Genomic DNA, 23,808 nt, shown 5'->3' on the forward strand with positions numbered 1-23,808 from the left:
GTTCTACCAGGAGCGGATTGATAGGGAAACGTCAGTAGTGCAATTTAGCCGGTTCTGCAACCGAAAGTGAGGCTCGGTGAGGCTCACAGTGTTGCCAACTCCATACTCGAAAAAATCACCAAGGTTTTTGTCGGTCTAACCTAACCTAAAGCAAGGAGCTGGTAATCTTGCTTGAGAGTTCACAAACCGGAAGTGAGGCTCGGTGAGGCTCGCAGTGTTGCCAACTTCTTACTCGAAAAAATCACCAAGGTTTTTTTTGGTCTAATCTAACCTAAAGCAAGGAGCTGGCAACCTTGCTTGAGAGTTCTGCAACCGAAAGTGGGACTCGCAGTGTTGCCAACATCTTACTCGAAAAAAATCACCAAGGTTTTTATCTTGGTCTAACCTAACCTAAAGCAAGGAGCTGGCAACCTTGCTGGAGGCTTGTTTTACAGTGCATAAAGCAAGGTTGCCAACCTTCTGGTACTTTTACCATGGCTTTTTACAAAAGAGAGAGGAGAGAGAGGGAAGAGTTAAACAACCGACAACCTACCTACAGCTTTTTTTGGTCTAACCTAACCTAAAGCAAGGAGCTGGCAACCTTGCTTGAGGCTTGTCTTACAGTGCATAAAGCAAGGTTGCCAACCTACTGGTACTTTTACCATGGCCTTTTACAAAAGAGAGAGGAGAGAGAGGGAAGAGTTAAACAACCGACAACCTACCTACAGTTTTTTTTTCTGGTCTAACCTAGCCTAAAGCAAGGTTGCCAACCTTCTGGTACTTTTACCATGGCTTTTTACAAAAGAGAGAGGAGAGAAAGGGAAGAGTTAAACAACCGACAACCTACCTACAGCTTTTTTTTCTGGTCTAACCTAGCCTAAAGCAAGGAGCTGGCAACCTTGCTTGAGGCTTGCCTTACAGTGCATAAAGCAAAGTTGCCAACCTACTGGTACTTTTACCATGGCTTTTTACAAAAGAGAGAGAGGAGAGAGAGGGAAGAGTTAAACAGCCGACAACCTACCTACAGCTTTTTTTACTTAGCAAAAACTACTATTTTTTTTTTTAGGCTTAGCCAATTTATATACTGGCGTAATATACACACACTAAACAAGGAGAGCCGGCACTGCCGTAAAAGAGAGAGAGATTTACGGCTGGCAACAGTGACGAGCGAATGCGCCATATCGTAATTTTCCAACTCCGTATATCGTGATCTTTGTAAACCTCTCTCTCTCTTGGGGGAACGACGTGCCACACACACACACACACACGCACACACACGTACGCGCGCATATGTATTGTAACACAAACAAACAAACAAAATAATAATTGTTGTTTTTTTAGGAGGCCTGGCCCCTATAACCTCGCCAGGGTGCGTGGTGCCCAACCAAAAATGTAAAAGTTTTCTAATGGCTGCGGTTATAGATTACCGCACCTCTGTAGAGTTTCACGTGTTTTTTTTTTCTCAAACTTCTTATATATTTTTTTAAATTTTTTTACAGGGTTTATTAAAGCACATATTTGAGGAAAACAACGCCACCCATATATAAATAAACCCCTCAAACTAACACTAATTAGAATTAGCCTACAAAATTTTTCTCGTAAGGCATTTTTTTTGTAAACACTCTACCACCAACAGATCACATATAAATAAACATACCCCCAAAAAAATGCGCTCCATGAAAAGTTGTCCTGTGTGCAAAATAAGCATATCAAGCCAAAATTTTGCAAGACATTGTCGTACCTGCGTGCCAGGCAAGCATTTGGCTGCCACTGAACTGTGTTCCGGATGCAATAAACGCTTCACAATTGCGTATGTCAAGAATCATAAGCTTACTTGTCTAAGCAAAAATACATCTGGGGCCCAGCCTTCGACCTCCACCAAGAGGAAGGCAGAAGCAGCCTCCATCAATGCACCATCCGCCAAACGTGTCAAGTCTGTGGCGAAAGCGAGCCAGACTGCTTTCGAGCGGCTGTTAGAGGACTTTGTCCTCACTTCGGAGGGCTCATGCGACGTGCGTAGCTTTTTGGAGAACGTGCGAGCCAAAATCATTTCCATCCTCGGCGATGCACTGGCTACGCACTCCACCAAATTCTACGCATCGCTACGTTGCCAGTACAAGAAGCCGTCCGATGAAATTTACAGCTTCTGCCACAACACCAAGGCGAAGACGCTGCATCTGGCGGATGTCGACAACCTCGAGGTCATCTACAACCAGTTTGCTGATGAGCTGGTGGCAAAACAGGAGGAACATCAAGCTAAAGGCTCGGGGGGTTCGCTGTGTGGCGAGCCTCACGAACTGTGCGTCAAACTTTGTAAGTTCGCGCCTCTCTCCGCCTCCAGCTACGTCCCCTTACCACCCACCATTGTGGCAAAGAAGGCTGTCCTGAACATTCAGAACAATGACGCCAAGTGCTTCGTATGGTGTGTTCTGGCAGCGTTGCACCCTGTCGACCGGAAAAACCAACCACATCGGGTTAACCACTACCTACCCTACGAGGCAGAGCTGGAAGTTGCGATGGCTGGGATCAACTACCCGGTGGCGCTTTCGGACATTCGAAAGTTTGAGGTTCGTGCGCGGTTGGCTATCAACGTTTACGGTCTCACTGACGAAAATGCGGTGTACCCCATCAGGGTGAGCGACGTAAACGTTGATGGTACGCAGGAAATTCACCTTCTGCTCATCAAGGACGAGACCCATCACCACTACACCCTTATCCGTTCCCTCTCCCGGTTGGTGTCGAGCCAAACAAGCAAACACGAACACCACATAGAAGTTTGTCGCAGGTGCCTGTCAACTTTTGACAATCAAAAACAGCAGGATTATCAGCACATCAAAGGTTCCAACATCGCTGTCGAGAAGCTTGCCAGCCACAAGTTCTACTGTAGTAACAACGAGCCTGGTGTGGCAGTCTTGCCCAAACCTGGCACCGTGGAGCGTTTCCACATGCACGGTGTCATGGTGGAGCATCCCGCTATCATCATCGCGGATTTCGAGGCCTTCCTCAAACCCCTGTCCACTTGCAATCCTGACCCTGAAGTTTCTTCCACCACCCCTTACCAACTCCACGAGGCATCCAGTTTCGCATACGTTGTGGTGCGACGAGACCAGCATATCGCCCCCGAGCCCTATGTGTACCGTGGTCCCGACGCAGCCAAACACTTCCTCGAGAGGATGGTTGTCGAGGCCAACGAGATAGGGAAGGTACTGTTGACCCCCAAGTCTATGCTCCCACTGTCTCCCGACGATCAGCGTAGACACGACGAGGCCATCGCTTGCCCTGTCTGCGTCAAGGAGTACACCGCCAACAACCGTAAAGTCCAACACCACGATCACTTTACCGGTAGGTATGTTGGTCCATGGTGCAACGGATGCAACCTCATGGCCCGGGACCCGCGCTTCATCCCTGTGTTTTTTCATAATGGCTCGGGATACGACTTCCACCACCTCGTCAAGCATCTTGGGTACGACGACATGCGAATCAACGTCCTGGCGCAGAACGAGGAGCGTTATATTAGCTTGAGCAAGTGGGTGCGAATCTCAGGAACACACTCTACCGTCGAGCTTCGCTTCCTCGACTCTCTGAGGTTCCTCCCGGCCAGCCTCGATGCTCTCGCAGGGAAGCTTAGCGACGAGCAAATGCTCATCACCTCCGCGAACTTTCCGAACTTGGACGCAGGTCTCTTCAGGCGTAAGGGTGTCTACCCCTACGAATACGTCACAGACCCTACCAAGTTCGCGGAGACGACGCTACCTCCTCGAGCAAACTTCTACAGTCAGCTGCGAGGCTCGAACATCACCGACGAGGAATATCACCACGCCCAGTCCATGTGGCGCGAGCTGGGCTGTCGAACTCTCGGGGACTACCACGACGCGTACCTCAGACTTGATGTGACGCTCCTCGCCGACGTGTTCCAGACGTTCCGTGCGACCGCAATGAAGATCTACCAGCTGGACCCTGCCTACTTCTACAGTCTTCCTGGACTGGCATGGTCAGCCATGTTTCTGGTGACGAAGATCGAGCTGGAGCTTCTTTCGGACGTGAACATGATGCTGTTTGTGGAACGTGCCGTGCGGGGTGGAATGGTCCAGGTGTCGCAGCGACACTCGCGCGCCAACAATCACCACATGTCCACCGGCTACGACCCCTCACAACCGTCCAGCTACATCATGTACACGGACGTCAATAACCTCTACGGACACTCCATGATGCAGCCACTCCCCTTTAAAAACTTCGAGAGGGCTGACCCTTCCAACTTCGACATCGAAAGCTTCGACGATTCGAAACATGGGTTCTTCGCCGAGGTGGACCTTGAGTTCTCCGAGAAGCTGCAGGATTTGTTCTGCGATCTTCCCCCTGCACCCGAGTTCAAGTGTCCACCCGATTCCAACCAGAAGAAGCTCGTCATGGATTTCGAGCCCAAGAAGAATTACGTCCTGCACTACCAGAATCTCCGGTGGTTGATGCAGCGAGGGGTCGTGGTCCACGAAGTTCACCACATCCTCAAGTTCGAGCATTCTCCATGGTTGCGTCCATATATTGAAGTCAACACCAAACACCGCACCGCAGCCACGTCCGAGCTTGATAAGGATTTCTTCAAGCTTATGAACAATGCGGTGTTTGGGAAACCATGGAGAATGTACGGAATCGCATGGACATAAAATTGGTAACGAGGAAAGCACAATGTCGCAGGCTCGTAGCAAACCCATTATTTAAATCGAGGACTATTTATAATGAGCAGCTTGCTCTGGTGCATATGAGGAAGAGTGAGGTGAGGCTCGACAAGCCAATTTATGTTGGTGCCTCAGTATTAGACCTGAGCAAGCTGCACATGTTCGAGACGTACTACGACATATTACGTCCACATTATAGCCACAACATCTCGCTTCTCTACACGGACACGGACAGCTTGGTGTACCACGTCCACTCAGCCGATGCATACAGGGATATAGCCACAGTTCCATCTTTGGTTAACCTCTTCGACACCTCGGGCTATCCCCAGCAAAACAAGTATGGTATCCTGGCCCGCAACAAAAAGGTGCCTGGCAAACTCAAAGACGAGAAGGACGGTGATGTAATTCTCGAGTTTGCAGGTCTTCGCGCCAAGGCCTATGCCATCAAAGCCGAGGGCAGCGTTACCAAGAAGGCCAAGGGTGTCGGCAGACAGGTGGTTCGGGAGCATCTCGCATTCGAGGACTTCGTCGATTGCCTCAAGACCAGGTCGTCGGTTCTAAGAGAAGAACAGCGCATCCAGAGCGTCGACCATGTGTTGACCACAAACAAAGTTAGAAAAATTGCCCTGGATCCCAACGACGATAAGAGGTGCGTTCTCGAGTGTGGTATTCACACATTGCCGTGGGGGCACTATCGCTTAGCAGAAAGCAAAACCTGCAACATATGCCCAACTTCAACAGAAGATTCATAAAAACAAAACAAAACAAAAAAACAAAAAAAAAAAAAACACTGACTGTCATTACAAAAAAAAAACTTTGACTGTATTCTTAAATAACCAGCATGCCTATGAATTTGTTCGGTTTCAAAAAACAGATCATTATGGAAACCATACCAGATCATGAAGTCTTACCTTCCGTGTTACCTAAACTCAACGGTCTGTTGATCATTCACCTCAACAGCATTTGGACGAAACTGAATGACGATGTGGGCAAGATGTTTTATGTTTTTAATAACAATTTACATTTCTACGAAATTCCGATCGACGGGAAACTTCAAATCACCGTGAATCCGGAAAACGCAGGCGAAATCAAAATTTCTACCGGCAAGAACATTTTTCGAATCAAGCACGACAAGATGCTTTCTAACATTGCGTACGATGTGTCTGCAGGAGATTACCTGTACGTGGAACTCCTCGGAGATTACGACAAACTTATTCCTCTTTTTGTAGAATTACGAATCGTCTATCCTATTATAAATAACCGTTAACCAAAATGCCTAACGACATTTTCGGCAACACCAAGCGTGTAGACCACGCAGAAGAGATTCTCATGTTGGACGTTCGTGTTAAGAAGTTGAGGACCGATTTGATCGCTTTGCAGGAGACCTTAAACAAAAGTTTAGAGTCGGAAATCGCTACGCTCCAAACGCAATGTCTCGACCCCATTCTGAAAATCGATTCCGAACTGAAAACACTGATAAAAAATTATGTCGACGTACCTTCTTACGACAGCGTTCAAAATATACAGTTGAGTGTGGATTCGCTTCAAAATGATTTGGCCAAATTACAGCAATTTCAAGCGAAAAATGAAGATTTGGAAAAACTGAAACTCGAAATCGAAGAACGAACTTCCGCAATCGAAAAGAATTTCTCCGAACTTCAAACCGTGGTGAACGATATTGACGTAGAACGCTTGCACGTCGTCGTTTCCAAATTACAAGAAGAATTCACCGGCACGTTGGAAGAAATTAAATCCAAGTTGCAGACTTTGGAAGATACAATGACGAACCTACCATCGTCGGACGAACTGCAGGTCATCGGTAAAAGCGTCGCGAACATAAAAATTCAATTGGAGGCGTATCAAGATTTCGAACACATTCAAACCACCATCGCTACGCTTCAGGCGTTTTTGGAATTGATCAACGAAGAAATTAAAAATATTCACGCTGAAGCGAGAGCGTTGACGAGCATTCAAGACGCATTGAGCACGGTTCAGCATAAAATCGAATATTTAGAAAATTTAAACGTCGAAACGAATCTCGCTCATTTTCATCACGTACTGGACAACATACAGGGTGACTTGGAATCGTTACGGACAAGCGTGCCTTCGAGCGAAGATTTGGAAAAATTGAAAACGGCGGTGACGGCACTATCCGATTCGAACGACATCAAAAGCTCATTGAGCGATCTCGAGAGTAAAGTGGCCAATCTCCCCACCTCCAAAGAATTGCACGCTTTGAAAAGAAACATATCTCGAATGCTGAAACGACTAGAAACGGAAACGGCGAACGTGGAAGAGATTCGAGACGAAATTAGTTCGCTGGTGTCGACGCTGCCCACTTCGCAGAGCGTCGCAGACCTTCACACGCAGTTTACAGAGATGCGAAGCATCGTGAACGATCTTACCGAGAAAAGCTCGAAATTGAATCAAGTCCAGAACCTTCAGAACATCGTCGTCAACATCAGAGATCAAGTCGGAGTGCTGGAATCCACGCAGGAATCGACGCTGGCTTCTTTCGGTGCCAAGTTGCAAGAACTCAACGAAAACTATAAGCAGTTGAACGTGGAAGTGAAAATCAAACCGTCGTTGTCTGCCGTAACGGATACCATAATCGAGCATTTGCTACCCATCGAAAATAAACTCGGACACGTTCACAGTAATCTGCTCGGCGTCGACACTAAATTCGCTAAACTGCATTCTCTGCAAGCCATCGAAATCAACAGCGTACCCAATCAACAGAGAATCTCCACGTTCGTCGAAGGTAACAAACTGTACATGTTACATCCTTATCATCCGTATTACAAGTTTCTCCTCGATGGCACGATTCAGATAAACGAATTTTCATACTGGTCTCACGGTAGAAAAGCTAGCGTTCCCACCATGACTTTGATATCGAATCGTGGTGTCCAGAAAGCAGGAAACATTCCTCTGGCACGTTGGAACGAAACGCGCAACATATATGAAATACACGAAGACGAAGATCTCACCGTTTTCGACGTGAGTGCCGGCGATAAGCTGATCATTCAAAACACGAGCGAAGTGCCATCCTCTTTGAATCCCATCACGCTTGTGCTTCTCTTGAAACGTAATCTCTAAAATAATAAAATGTCTAGGCAAGCCATCGTCGAAGAATTGCATAAACCTGCACGCCGTAACTACGAACGTTTGGCTGTGGTAACCAAGGGCATCGACGACCTCTGGCAAAGTGACCTCGTGGAGATGAGTAGCGGCAATTTGAAAAACGTACATAAATTGAACAAGGGCAACAAGTACCTTCTCACCATCATAGACACGTTTTCGAAATTCGCATGGGCTCTACCTTTGAAGGCGAAAACGGGAACGTGCGTCACGGAAGCATTCAAATTAATTTTTCGCGAAAGCGGCGGCAGACGACCACGGTTTCTGCAAACGGACAACGGTAAAGAATTTTACAACGCCGTATTCCAAAAATTTATTCAAAAACACAAGATTCGACATTATTCGACCTTCAGTCACATCAAAGCCAGCATCGTGGAAAGATTCAATTGAACCTTGAAAACACACATGTGGAAACGATTCACGCTTCGTGGAAATTACAAATGGGTCGACATCCTGCCGGAACTCGTCGACACCTATAATGATATGGTACACAGAACGATAGGCATGAAGCCAGCCGACGTTACCAAGTCCGACGAGCAGCGTTTAATTTCTACAGTTTACTGTCCAAAGTACACACCCACGGCAAAGAAAGCTAAATACAAAATTGGAGACCAGGTGAGGATCAGCAAATTCAAACGCACCTTCGAGAAGGGGTTCACAAAAAATTGGAGCACGGAACTCTTTACGGTGGTTCGAGTTCTACCTGGAAACCGACACACGTATATAATAAAAGATAGTAGCGGCGAGATTTTGAAAGGAAGATTTTACGAAGAGGAACTCTCTAAAACGAAACACCCCGACACGTACCTCATCGAGAAAGTATTGCGTAGGAAAGGTGACAAACTGTTTGTCAAATGGCTGGGACTTCCAGAAAAGAGTTGGATCGACGTGAACGAAGTGATCTTGTGAGTACGTGGAACGTGGTGAAGCGTCTACCGGATCCGGAAAGTCAAACGAGAAAAAAAAAGAACGGCGAGTTGCTTCCCGACAGCATCCGCTGTCTGATCGTAGGTCCTTCGGGGTGTGGGAAAACAACACTGCTCGTGGACAATTTTCTCCTCGCACCGAATTGGTTAGATTGGAAGAACAGGCACCTGTACGTGTTCTCGAAAAGTTTGGAGCAATCCAAATACCAGCAACTGATGAAACTGTACGATGGTCTGGACATTGCAACATTCGCCTCGGAAATAAAACCACTCGACGATTGTCGTGAAAATTCAGTCGTTGTGTTCGACGACGCCATCCTGGAAAATCAAAATGAAATTCGCAACTTTTTCACGCAAGGTCGTCACAAAGGAATGGATTCCTTTTACCTAGCTCAAACGTTTTCCAAAATTCCAAAACAGTTAGTGCGCGACAACGCTAATTTCATATGTTTGTTTCGTCAAGATCACACCAACCTCAAGCATGCGTACGATGACTACGTAGGCGGAGACATGAACTACAATCAATTTTCGGAAGGCTGCTCTACTTGCTGGAACGGTGACGATTTCGGATTTGTGACGATCGACATGACGAGAAAACCTAACGATGGAAAATACAGAAACAAAATCAACGACTTTCTAAACGTTGCAACGTTGTGAGAAACGACGTGTATAAATAACGTCATGACGAAACGAAAAATCGAAGACGAAAATCTCAAGCTTCGCGATTACCTCGCGAAACGCTTCAAAGGTTGGAAATCCGAGAATCGCGGATTCTACGAAGAGAAGAAACGTCAGGATCAACCTGTGATCGATGCCATCAGCGGTCTAGGTAAAGAAATTAAAAGTGTCACGGAACAAAATAAAAATTTGATTAATGAACTCGTACCGCTCGCAGCTAAAAGTTACGCCGTACCCACGCCTATTTCGAGCATTCCTTCGACGCCGTTCGAACTGAAGGATGCACCGGCACGACGTCGAGCCATTGGTAGCACGTCTTCGGATAAAATCGATTTGGGACCTTTGGCACGAGACTACCTGAGCACGGGGAAATTCGACAAGGATGAAGTGTTCGGATTGTATCCCAGCATGGAAACCAGCGAAGGCGGCGGTGTGGTGTGGAAGATTCGGAAATCGAAGGTGACCTTCGAAGGCAACGACATTAAAGTCAATTTAGGCGACAAGGATAGTTGGAACAGGTATCCGGGTACGGTGGGACTGTGGGAACTCGTCGCCAAAAAGCAGCCGAAAGATTACACCGACGAAGATTACCAAAGTTACAAGAAAATTCTGATCATGACGGATGCCTTGTACCAGAACAACGACGCCTCGCAGAATAGGGTGAAATCGAGCAGCGGCGAGAAGTACAGGAATCTCATCAAACCGATTTGGAACCAGGTCAAAACGGGCAGCGGCGTCAAACGCTACAACACGTTACCCAAAGAATTCGTTTGGGTGGACGACGTTAGGAAACTCGTGGACCGATTGTTGGTGATAGCCGGCGAAGAGAATGCAGGCAACCGTAATTTCTACAACGAGAAGGTTGGCATCGTGGACATGATCAGCACGAAACTTTCCAACTTCATCGTGAACGATGACAAGGGCATAGGTTACCTGATCAAAATCATCAACACGCTGCCTCCGAAATTTTGGAACGTGGCCGAAGGAAAGGGACTCGTGAACGACATCATCAACAAGTTACCTTTCGAGATGCATCTACCTGGCTACCAGTACTGCGGACCGGGTACCAAACTCGAGAAAAGATTGGAGAGAGGAGACAAGGGTGTGAATCCGTTGGACGCGGCATACAAAGATCACGACATCGCTTACAACACCACGCAGACGGATCTGGATGCACGTCACGAAGCAGACAGAAAATTGGAACATGTAGCTTTCGAAAGGTTCGTGAGCAGAGACGCATCGCTGGGTGAACGGGTCGCCGCACTAGGCACCACCATCGCCATGAACACGAAACAAAAATTGGGGTGGGGTATATAAATAACATACCGTAAAAATAATAATAATAACAACATGTCTCGTATAACTGATTTGCCATCCGAGCTACTATCTAAAATATTCAAAAAGATAGTAAACGGAGATGTTAATAAACTTCTAATCATAGCAAGAACAACGCCGGAATTTCGCATCCCTTGTGAAATGGTTCTCAAGGACCATCTTCGGGAGATCAGCGGCCTGAGGTGCAGTGATCTCAACATTCTGCTTTCGGCTGCAGGGGAAAAATTGAACGAGAGGTCGGACGAACTGGACGAGGCAAGGCAGGGAAGAAGATGGTACACAGTAGATTAGTACAAGTCTGAGCAGGAGACGGAAGATATCATTACGCACATCATCGCGTTTTCCGAAGCACGGACTTTCTTCCTCTGTTAAAAAAATAATAATATATATACGTGTCAAAAAAACTTGATATATTAATAACACACGTCGTGAAAAAAATAATCTTCGGTATATATAAATAACACACATCGTGAAAAAAACAATTAAATTTCTCTCTAACACTCTGAAATTTTTTTGATATGACGACTGAAAAAATGAGTGATCTCCAAGCATTAAAACAAATGCTAAATTTGTCAGTCGAGTATGTAAAAATTCAGGAATTGGAAATCGACAAACCTTACACGATAACTTCCGGTTCAATCGTTTCTACCCAGTATGGTCCCAAGGTACGTCTGTTGCTCAACGCACAATACAGTCTATTTTTACCAGATCGATACGCTAACATGTTATCCGACGAGAAGCTATCTATTTTAATCGAGAACAAAACTCGAATCGTGTACAAGGGGACAAAAGAACTTCTTGGCAAGAAAACAAAGCACGTAATGGAATTTGAGTAACGACTGCGAGGCCTTGAAAATATATAAATAACATACCGTAAAAAACTACACAAGAAAAAATCTCAGAATATATATATAAATAACATATCGTGAAAATAACACATAGAGCATCAACATGAAGCCCAAGGGTGTCGTGTACCAGATACCATATTCGAATCTAAAAAATCTAGGTGCTCTCGATGGGTTACTCACCAAGAAACAACGCGAGAAGAAACGTTCTTGCTTGTCGAAAGGACACCGAATGAAATTACTGCTCAGCACACCTCAATTGAGACGCTTGCAGCGTTCACGGAAACAGCAAAAGATCGGAGGTTTTATATTCAGCATCCCGGCCATCCTGGCAGCATTGGGGGCCGTTGGAAGTTTGGCCGGCGGAAGTGCCGCCATCGCGAAAACCGTCATCGACTCGAAGAAGAGCAAGGCAGAGTTGGAAGAACAGAAACGTCACAACCTGGCCATGGAGAAGAAGGGGAAAGGTATAACCAAAAAACAAAAAAGCAACCTCGATGCTTTGAAGAAATATAAAAAAAAGAAGAAGCCCTGTCCAACTTCGATATTGAATCTCTGATCGAACCGTTGGGAATAAAAAACTTCAGAGGTGTTTTCATGTCCGATTCTCTACCCTCTGCTGTGAAGAAAAAGGAGTATGGCGTGGTCAACCTGGACAGTTACAAAAATCCTGGTACACATTGGATATGCTACCTCAAAATTGACGATAACAATGCATTTGTTTTCGATTCGTTCGGTGGCACACCACCTGCCAGGTTGGTGAAGTATCTCAGTGTTGCCAACCTCTACTACAATGACAAACGCATCCAGGGTTTCACCGATGTTAACTGCGGCCACCTATGCCTTTCCGTTCTCGCATACATGTCTAAAATAAATAACCCGTCGGTGGAACATTTTCAGAAAGCATTGTGGAATCTTAAACACGATGGGCGTGTTCCATCTCACGAGCGAATCTTCGATCTTGAAACTCACGCTGCACGACGACATCGTCTATCCTAAATCCGTAGCTCTGCGTGCATTCTACAGCATGTACCTCATACCTAATGTTACGCAGCACAACAACAAAATTAGCGTCGGAAGCGAACACATCGTCGTCACGCCAGGACAATACAATCTTTCCACTTTGCAAGCTCAATTACCCAAAGGCACATACCTTTCTCAAAATTCGATCACGCACAGAGTGGAAATCCTATCCGCGACGGAGACCGTGGACCTGGGCTCCATGGGAGAACTTTTAGGTTTCGAGAACGACACCAAACTCGAAGCTGGCATCAAGCACGTGGCAACCAACATTCCTAAATTCTTAGCCATAGAGACTCTGAACGTACACTGTAACGTGGCGGAAGGCATGATCACGAAATCTTCGGACGGATTGTTAGGAAGTCACAAGCAGACGGGAATCATAGCCACTTTCAAACCAAGTTCCGAGTTCATGGAACCGATCATCTACACGCCCTCTTCACCGATCTATTTTCCAGTATGTCGCAACCGCATAGACGACATAGAGTTGGTGGTGACGAACGAGAAAGGAGAGGTGGTGGATTTCGCAGGTGCCACTACGACGGCCATCGTGGAGATCAACATATAATAAATAACCATACATGTAAAATGGAGCAAATCGAAAGTTACGAATTGCAATCTTTCCCTCCCAACCGTCGCACGTTCGCCAATCTGAACGAAGCGAACAGGGTCCGGACGGCACCACGCCGATAGCCAACACTTTACCCGAAGCAGCCAAGTGCGTCATCCGGAGCATGGAAGTGAGAATGCCGGTGGTGGAATACGAAACGAACTACGCCCTCAAGTACAAAGCGGAGATCTTGAAAAATCCGCAGGTGCCGATTCACTTTCACGGTTACCAGTGCGTGCAGAAGATGGCGTCGGGAAGTCACATGGAATTCGACGTGACGACGCAGTTTAACAACATACAGTTCGACATGCCAGATTTCGTCGTAGTGCTTTTTCAGACCGGGAGGGACAAGAATCAGGAAAAAGATTCCAGCAAGTTCGACGACTGCAAGATCAAGAACGTTTATCTGAAGAATGGACGCAACGAAGTGTTCCCGCGCGAGAATTACAACCTCGACGTGACCAAAAACGATTACCTCAAACTTTACGAAGCTTACACAGCTTACAAACGCGTGACCGAGGGAAGCGTGGACATGTACTACACGCCCAGCGAGTTCAAAATCCGCAGGCCGATGTTCGTCATCAACACATCTAAGAGAAAGAAGGTTGTGGTCAACGATCGAACCAACATCAAGGTCGTCTGCGAGTTCCACGATGCCTTGCCCGAGGATACCCTATGCAGTGTCATCCTGATTGCAGAGAAGTCCTTCGCCTACGACGTGAAGAACGAGAGGGTTACAGAGCAGTTTTAACAAGTTTTTAACATCTTTTCTTGCACAATAAGAAATTTTCTGCACTAGCACAATCAGTTACAATGGCACAATACGAATTTCACTAGTTCAGATCAGTTACAAATGTCAATTTCATCAGTTATCAGTTACAATATCTTTTTTGCACTATAGCACGAGAGACAATCAGAATTTGCACAAAAAAATTTGTTGTTGTTTTTACATGAGAAAATTAACAATAAAATTTCTTTTTATCGTTTCAGATGCTGTCGAAACATCAAAAAACACATACACACACACTAGAAAAAAAGCATGCAACTTTATTTGTAACACACACATACATTCTCCATCTTCATCAAGAAAATATTATAATAAACATAATTATTTTTATCTATATCTCACAATAAAACTCTATATCCAAAAATATCACAACATCAAATAACACTAGAGTCGTTAGTACACGTTGCATGCATTACGGAGGTCCTCTGTAGGGTTTCATGGAAGTTTGGGGAAAAAAAAAAAAAACACGTGAAACTCTACAGAGGTATTGGTAATCTATAACCGCAGCCATTAGAAAACTTTTACATTTTTGGTTGGGCACCACGCACCCTGGCGAGGTTATAGGGGCCAAGCATCCTAAAAACAACAATTATTATTTTGTTTGTTTGTTTGTGTTACAATACATATGCCCGCGCGCGCGCGTGTGTGTGTGTGTGTGTGTGTGTGTGTGTGTGTGTGTGTGTGTGGCACATCGTTCCCCCGAGAGAGGTAGGTTTACAAAGGTCGCGATATACGGAGTTGGAAAATTACGATATGGCGCATTCGTTCGTCACTGTTGCCAGCCATAAATCTCTCTCTCTTTTACGGCAGTATATATTTGTTGCCGGCTCTCCTTGTTTAGTGCGTGTATATTACGCCAGTATATAAATTGGCTAAGCCTCAAAAAAAAATAGTAGTTTTAGGCTAGGTTAGACCAAGAAGAAAAAGGTTGTAGGTAGGCTGTCAGTTGTTTAATTCTCTCTCTTTCTCTCTCTCTCTTCTCTCTTTTTTTTTGTAAAAAACCATGGTAAAAGTACCAGTAGGTTACCAAAAATTGCTTTATGCACTGTAACTCAAGCCTCAAGCAAAGTTGCCAGCTCCTTGCTTTAGGCAAGGTTAGACCAAAAAAAAAGGCTGTAGGTAGGCTGTCGGTTGTTTAATTCTCTCTCTATCTCTCTCTCTCTCTCCTCTCTCCTCTCTCTTTTGTAAAAGGCCATGGTAAAAGTACCAGTAGGTTACCAAAAATTGCTTTATGCACTGTAAAACAAGCCTCAAGCAAAATTGCCAACTCCTTGCCTTAGGTTAGGTTAGACCAAAAACCTTGGTGATTTTTTTCGAGTAGATGTTGGCAACACTGCGAGTTTTACTTTCGGTTGCAGAACTCTCAAGCAAAGTTGCCAGCTCCTTGCTTTAGGTTAGATTAGACCAAAAACCTTGGTGATTTTTTCGAGTGAAAAGTTGGCAACACTGCGAGCCTCACCGAGCCTCACTTCCGGTTTTCTGAACTCTCAAGCAAAATTGCCAACTCCTTTGCTTTTTAGGTTAGATTAGACCAAGAACCTTGGTGATTTTTTCGAATAATAGGTTGCCAACACAGCGAGCCTCACCGAGCCTCACTTTCTGACGTTGAACCGGCTAACCTGCACTACTAACGTCCTCGGACGTCCCTGGCCGACCGCATTTTTGGCAAAATGTGACTGCCTAAAACCCGACATCGAACCTTCCGCCACGCGGAATGCCGGACGCTCCTGATACCAAAGCGCCAGCCCGACGCGGGTAACCGCGACGGAGCTAGGGCGCAGGTTCCTCCGCATTCTACATTTCGCTGATTACCGACCCAAACATGAGGTCGATAAATTTCATCGCATTCATCCTCATGTTAGACTAAACATCTATCATGGCATATAAATTCTTCTCCCCCCATGAATGTAAAAAAACTTTAATCCCTATGTATTTTCAAAATCAAATATGGCAAGGACATACTACAAAAAAACTAAACAAATGAGCAAAATTTTTGGGGTGGGTAACGAACTTAGGGGTGGTATTGAATTCTAAACTGGTTAACAAACTCTTTTCATTTCAAAAGAAAAAATGAAAAAGCCTCAAGCACTCCACTACGTGTCTAAATTTGGTGTGGGGTTAAATTTAATTAAAAACTGGTTAACAATTTCTTTCCATTTCTGGAAAAAAAAATGAAAAGACCCGCTAATCTTCACCACGTGTCAAGCTTAGGGGTGGGATTGATTTAAACTGCTTAACAATTAACTGCAATTCCACTACGTAACGAGCTATTTTCTCATCGCATTTCCGAAAAAAATGCATGAGAAGCCCCAGCAAATCCACCACGTGTCATTCTAAAGAATGAAGGGATCTGAACCAGTTGTTTATGCAATTAATTGCTGGGGTGATGTAAATTGGTCGTCATTCATTCTTGATGAAACCACTCGTCATTAGCATGGCGAGTTATCGCTTGGCAATGCGAAAGGTACAAAGTTACACTAAGGAACTAAACTGCAGAAAAGGCAATGGTCACTCGTTGGGTTTTATGAACCGTTGAACCTGAATCATGGCTGGGTGTAGGATAATTACCTGTCTATCTGAAATCCTTAGCTGAATCAAAATAACGAAGTCCTCTGTAAGCTTCTCTCCTATGCTGACCAAAGCGTCCTTCCACTTCTCACCTACTGCCTTGCTGACCACCTTCCTCTCTCAACTCAATCCCAAAAAGTCAGTCCTCCCTCAGCTTGTCTCACCTCTATATTCATAGGCCATCGAGCTCTTCCTCAATGCCGAATCGTGTTTATTATAATTGCTACCATGCAAATCGCCGACTCCATAACCAGAAGTATTACCTGTTTCCTGAATGCTCAGGAGGTTTGCATGGCTCAACACAATGCATTGTAAACATGCCTAAGAGGCTTGAGACAGCTGAGAAAAACAAGTGAATGCCCTGGTCAACATGAAGCGTTCAGAGAGACTTAATAAAATAACATACAATCTTAGGGATTGTTACGATATTTGTTTACAGTGCAGTTGTATAAGCATTATTTGGTATAATTGGATATACACAAATATATAATAGTTTGTAAAATTATAATGTGACACTACTTACAGTGAAATTGTTAATTATGAAGAGAAGTGTAATAATTTAATATCAATGTGTGATTGTGGATTACCCTGTATTTAGTGGCAGAAAGTGGTAGCTCGTATAAACTTTGTTAGAAGTATCGTGTTAAAAAGTAATTTCTTATATAAAGATTCAATTGTTCAAATTCGTAACTCATGGGTGCTGGTTAAAAAGCACGTAAAGTCAAATAATGCAATTTTATAGCAGACAGTTAATTATGTTTATTCTCTTAATAGATAACAATATAGACACCATATGCGTGTTGGATCTTCACTGTCTATAATTTGTACTAATGCCCAATATAAAAATATACGTACAACATTTTAATTAATTTTATCAGTGTGATTTAAATAACAGCAAACAAAAATTGCAGTTTCTGACTTATGTGTTTATTTCCGAACCCGCTAGAATAATATCCAATATTTAAAAAAGGGGTTCATTATTTTGACTGAACTTAAATAACGATGTCATATCAACACACAGAAGAGCATAATTATATATGTTGATGGTTTCCATTGTGTTTGAATCGAATATGATAATTATTTGTTTTGTCAACAGGTGTTGTAATAGGTAATGGCTTGTCCGACCCCGTCAGCATGATGAATTACTCAGCCTTGTTGTATCAAATTGGGTTGTTGGACATGAATGCTAGGGACTACTTCCAGGAGAAGGAACATCAGATCATAGACCTCATCAATGCAGAAAGTTACAATGAAGCCTATCAGGTATAATATAGCAACTGTGCTTATTTAACGAATCGCTTCTGTTACTTTGATATTGTGTTTATGTGGATGAATGATGAATAGGTTAAATGGAGGAAGATAAATCACTAACCCACATTAACAAGGTCGAGAAGAGGGTCGAAAGTCATCTTCCCTTACATCCTATGTGTGTATGTTGTGGGCAAATGTGTGGATAATCATATATTCAAAGGGTAATTTTTCTAGTTTGAGGCAGTCGACTCTTCTCGATTAGATCAACATTTCGAATTTTTAAAGCATATGTAACTTTCCTTTGCGGTATTTGTTATGTCTGGTGGTTGCAGCCCCGCAGGAGAACTTGACCTCACAAGGGAGTCAAAGCCTGTCTGTCTGGTAGTTGAACTGTCTGCGAACCAAGTGCACTAGAGCTAGGAGCCGTGGTAAAGGAAACATGTCCTTCATCAAATAACTGTGTTTATTCTATTATATTAGTCCCCGAATAGATTAAAATTGGAGATGGAGAAATACGTAACATTCAGCCAAATCTTTGGAGTACCAGGTCCAATCCTCTTCTGCAATGGTCAGACGGATATAATCGTAGCTTACGTGCACACTGAAGGAGTTCCTGTAAATTCTGAAGTGGAGCGGAGCTCAAACTCAAGAGACATTTCCACCCTCTAATTACTCTGCTCTCGGAAAACTGGCACTTTTCCATTAAACGCTCTGTTTTTTGACTTTACTGTCCTATTACACCTCATATATTAGTATTGCTGACTGCTTTGCACTTTAATTTCTCTCGAAACTATACTCCGAATATGCCATTATCTACCTAATGTTCACAACATATACATACACTAAACAAATATGCACACATATGTCACATTCCCAAATAAAGTTCCTATCTATAAATCCATGCTTCCACCATGGATCCTTGAAAACCCTTCTATCCCGAATGTATGCAAAACTTCAGCCAAAAATGAAGTGTTCAGAACATTTGTTTTTCTTTGGCAACATGCTAAAACCATTAATAAGCTGCAGAGACATCTTTTAAAAATATCCTGGGTCACTCACATATCTTTGTTAGAAAGATCTTCAATTTCATGCTTCCAGTTACACCATGATTTCGTAATATTGGTGCACGCTCCTTTCATCCCTTACATTCGTTCTTAAGTATTTCTGTACTTTAGTATCAAGTATCACGCACAAACTTGAAACTTATGGTTTATATATTTTGCTCCATTAACATAAGATAATAAAGGTTGTACGATTAGTTATGGTGCCTTATTTAAATTCCATTCTTCAAATGTTATATATTTCTCGTACAGAAGGGTAAGTAACTGATAAAATAAAACTATTATACGTACATATAATGTATTTTAATGTGTTTATTGTCAGAGCCGCCTAGATTACCGAGAGAAAAGTACTGTAATTAGAAAATTCTAGGTATACTAATACTATTTTACACTCTACTTATGTATAAGTTAAACGTTCTGAACATGAATTACAGTAATCAAATATACCCCATAACAACTTAATTTATTTCCTAATTGCAGATACTTGACGAATTGATAATGGGAGACTTAACACCGTATGCAACATACTTCTACAACCAAACTCATTTCCATCAATACTTCAATTACCTTCGAGCAAACTCGGACGACAACGAGAACAACCATGTTGAACTGATTCAGCAAGAGAATTCTCGAATAGCGTTGCATGTTGGGAACACCAGTCTGGGCAACGGAGCGTTGGTGGAGAGGTATCTGTACGACGATATGCTGAGATCCGTAAAACCATGGATTGAAGAGTTGCTGGAGAATTATTCAATCCTCTTCTACAATGGTCAGATGGATATTATCGTGGCTTACGTGCACACTGAGGAGTTCCTGCAGACTCTGAACTGGAGCGGAGCTCAAGCGTTCAGAAACGCTTCCAGGCAAATATGGCGGTCTGCAGACGATGACGTAGCTGGTTACAGGAAGTCTGCAGGCTTTCTTACCGAAGTAATTGTCAGAAATGCTGGTCACATGGTGCCAACTGACCAACCACAACGGGCCTTCGAGCTTATATCAGACTTCGTTAACAGTATCGAGGGAAGCCGGTAAGTGTGGGCGATACATCAGACATCGCACTGCCCAGATATTTATGCATGAAGGTAGTGAAAATGAAGAACTCATTCACCAAATATAAAATTGATAATAAATAATAAATGCATTTTATGCTTTGATTCATTGTTAAAATTTTCACATTGTTCTGGTCACGTAATATCAAAACTAAGAAATCTTAATTTAGTTGTGTGCATGCGTTGTATTCACTGTGTATCCATTGTTAAATGTTTCTGTGGATGCTCATATGTACAGCCAATAGCAAATAAAATAGAATGCAAATTCTCCATTGCAGTTATCTTTGTGTTTATTCTAATTCCTCTGCTACTTTAAAGGGATATATCATTATTTTGAATCGAAGCAGGTGTTGGCCTATACTTGCTGACGAACTTGCCATCACAGTATGGACAACAAACGGAATGAAAATTTTGATGGACAATTTGCTTATTGTTTCATTGCCGCTGGGTGTACAAGAAAATAATACCATTAAGAAGCTGATTGCCTTATGTGGCAAGAGTGAAGTATTGTTCTATAATGGAAATTTATTCCATTTTGGATTAATCTTTAGTAAAGACAACAGCTGATTTTTACAGTAACTAATAATATAGAGGAAGCTTATTACTTTTAAAATGGGCAAACCACTTTTCAAGTTATTGGAGTCACTTCACGTTATTTCAGGTGACGACTCTAGAGACGATATTTTGAACTTAGGTTCTATGGGGTAAGGAGCATTCCTTGGAAAATGTTCAGCAATAAAACAGAGGAGTCGCGTGACATTGAAGTTTGATGGGATCATTAATTTATATAAAAATAAAAAATTAACGTTTTTCATATTTACTTCGCCGCATCTAATGAGTGTAAAAAATATGATTTTGTAAGGAAGGAACAATATTATTTAAATTTCATGAAGTCACTGGGATTATAAATGATCGAAAATTATATTTTATACATTGTCTTTTTCAGACCCAAATTCAATGTTACATGAGGTATGCAACAAAAACTCAAATAAGGTTTAGGGGTGTTAATTTTTATATGGTGATATAGCTTTGAAAATCATTGCTTAACATACTAGAAATCTATACACTTATCCATCGACATCATTCAATAGTTTGAATATTTCCAATACACATCGTACACTTAAATTTTAGACATGGACATTTTAAACGCAAGGTATTGGAGGGTTGAGTTTAAGTCAGGCTTAATTTCGGGATTGAAACATAATAGATATGTGTGCAATACGCGAAAGGAATCAAACTAAGCATTATATTTTTAATTTTCAGAACATAATTATTTTTATATCGTAAATCTGAAAATACTTAATGAAAGAAAAAGAGTTCCTTAATTTAAAGGAAATCCATTATTTCATCGCCACTGAGTCAATACAAGGAGAAGATTAGAGGAAAAACAAGGAGAGGGGAGAAAATGAGAGGAAATGATAGCAGGGGAGGCAATAGCAGAAGAGAAAAAGCAAAGGAGGGTAGAACGAATAGCATAGAATAGAATAGAAGAGAAGAAGTAATGAGAGGAAGGGACAAAGGATGTGAAGAAGAGATAAGGAAAAGGGTGAAAAGACAACAGAGGAGAATTAACGAGATGAGAGGAGACGAATTGAGAGTAAAGTAAAATAGAAGATAGGAATAGGATGAAGAGGAGGGGGAGAAGAGTGCAGTGTAGTTGGGAATTAAAGACAGGAGAGGAGATATGAGGAGTGGGGAATAGCGGGGTGAAGTCAAAAAGCAAGAACAGGAGGCGGTATGAGATAGAAGCAGAGGAGAAGGAGAAGAGAGAAGGAGATGAGAATATGATAATACAGTGGAGACGAGAGGAGAAAAGAGATATATTCAGAAAGTATCGTTTGTGCGTTCGGAATTGATGCATTGGTCAAATTAAATTAACAACGTGAAGCAACAAACAGCATTTGTATATGGTGATCTAATATATTCTCAGAGCGAAATGTATCCTAGTCGAATTCAGAGTAAGATAATATAATCCGTGCCAGATTTTTAATTTGACGTGCAATGCACCACTAAAAACCTTAATTTTCATTTACATATTTACAAGGAGTATCCAATTTTTCCTCTGTTCAGTTCGTTGAAATGGAGATTTTTATTCTTTAGTATTTCATCGTTAATGACAAAATCATTCCATTTCGCATGGCGTGGACATTGAACACTATGGCCATAAAATGGACGTAAATTTTGAACCTACGACCATTAGGTTGACTATACTGAACAGTAGTCACTACCCTATCAGCTATCGTTTCTTTCGCTAATGCTTCAAAAATAGAAAGAGTTGACTAATGTAAAATGTGAATGCAACTCGCCTCCGACATGTATTCTATGAAGAATACTTTATTGTAAAAAAGAAAACGAAGGTAGTATGAAATGACGTAATCGGTTAATGGAAATTCGAAGATCGTGAAAACTATTCATTCGGTATTTGCATTTAACTCGATTGGAGAAAGGGGTTAAATTAATATGATTAAATTACAACAAACCTAAATTCTTAATTCATTAATTTGTGTCAATAACTTTGAATGCGAATACAATTATCATCAAAGTGTCATAATCACACAAAGTGCCCATGGATACGATCTTTTCAACTTGTATCAATTCATTATTTTATTTTAAGGAAATGCCAGATGCAGAACATTGTGGTCATTTTGCTCTGCGCTTATATATAATGTTATAATGCTCGTTTTAATAAAAGGAGACATATTAAAGAAGAAATAAAAATCTCCGATCGAGGATAGAATCTGGAATCCATGTTCGATCCTCGATAGGAGATGTTTTATTTTAAAATATTTCTCCTTTTATTAAACGAGAGCATTATATCATTACATATGACAGGAATGTTATGTTCCATTTGCAACTTTACAATAGAAGTTCTGCTATATGTGGTATAGTTCGGAGAAGCACAAGGAGAAACAAGATTTCAGGATCTAGGTTTCGAAACAATTAAAAAAAGCTTCCCAAAAAAAATAGCCTGACAAGTTATGTCCCGATATGCGCAAATCCCTGCGGAGCACTTCCTATTACGTCATCCTCCCCACCACTCTTCTACGTACTGGTCTGGCTTTGAGACTACGAGTGGTGCCAACTCATCAAAATTAAGCTAAAACAAATATGACAAACTATTTTCACTGTTTAGCGTGACGGTGCCGGCTCATATTATATCAGTGCTTCATTTGATTTAATCCGGTCTTTGAAAATGTGTGCGGTGCGCGGATCGTAAACTTTAGTATTACGTACGCGCGTTAACGTTTATAACAAAGATAAACTACTGGGCTAATGACTTCATTTTCTGAAGCAGTGGCCTGTTTTGTTTTGTTTGTTTTTTTAAAGCTGAGTGGGGTGGGGTTATTTTGTTTATCATACATCAATCACTACGAGAAGGCAATCTGATAACACGCTTGCCTGTGTTGTTTTTTTAAAGCACTGAAATGTTCTTGCTCTTTACTCTTGGCTGCATATTTTTGAAATGCAAAAATCAAATCATGCCGGGTCCAACGAAATCCACAATCTGCTCTGGAAAGCCTCTTAGATGACAGGCCAGAGAAATTGTTTACAATGTTGCAACATATTTGCAAAATCAGAAGGAGTTACATAAACTTAAGTATAATGTTGTCGATTCCACAAGCACCGCCACGGGAGTATCTCAATATATGGTTTCTCAAGTTTTAAAAGAATTGGATTTGATTGATTTGTTGTTTTAAGTCCACTTTATGCACAGTAAGGCTAATCGATACTGGACGTACAGTTTAAACCACTATGTGCCTCCACCTTGAATCGAACCCGCGATCCCTTGATTACAAGGCGACGACGCTACCACTGCGCCATCGGGAAGATCAAATTTTAAAAGAAGGAAAAGAGTCGTTGGCGAAAGATTAGCTGAAGTTCTGTACT

The 23,808-nt window shown here is 42.5% G+C and overlaps 1 protein-coding gene across 1 annotated transcript in view; it reads left to right on the forward strand.

The window, feature by feature from the left end:
- LOC145978606 (putative serine carboxypeptidase CPVL) overlaps positions 1-20,083 on the forward strand; it is a 56,270-nt gene extending 36,187 nt beyond the window's left edge. The window contains exons 5-6 of the mRNA XM_083111328.1: positions 17,656-17,822; positions 19,352-20,083. Of these exons, the coding sequence (XP_082967454.1) occupies positions 17,656-17,822; positions 19,352-19,903 (719 nt within the window). The 3' untranslated portion in view covers positions 19,904-20,083. The remainder of the gene's footprint in view (positions 1-17,655; positions 17,823-19,351) is intronic.
- Positions 20,084-23,808: the final 3,725 nt, after the last annotated feature.

The sequence above is a fragment of the Lepisma saccharinum genome, chromosome 25 (assembly GCF_977018435.1).
Source record: "Lepisma saccharinum chromosome 25, izLepSacc3.1, whole genome shotgun sequence".
Taxonomy (NCBI): Eukaryota; Metazoa; Arthropoda; class Insecta; order Zygentoma; family Lepismatidae; genus Lepisma; species Lepisma saccharinum.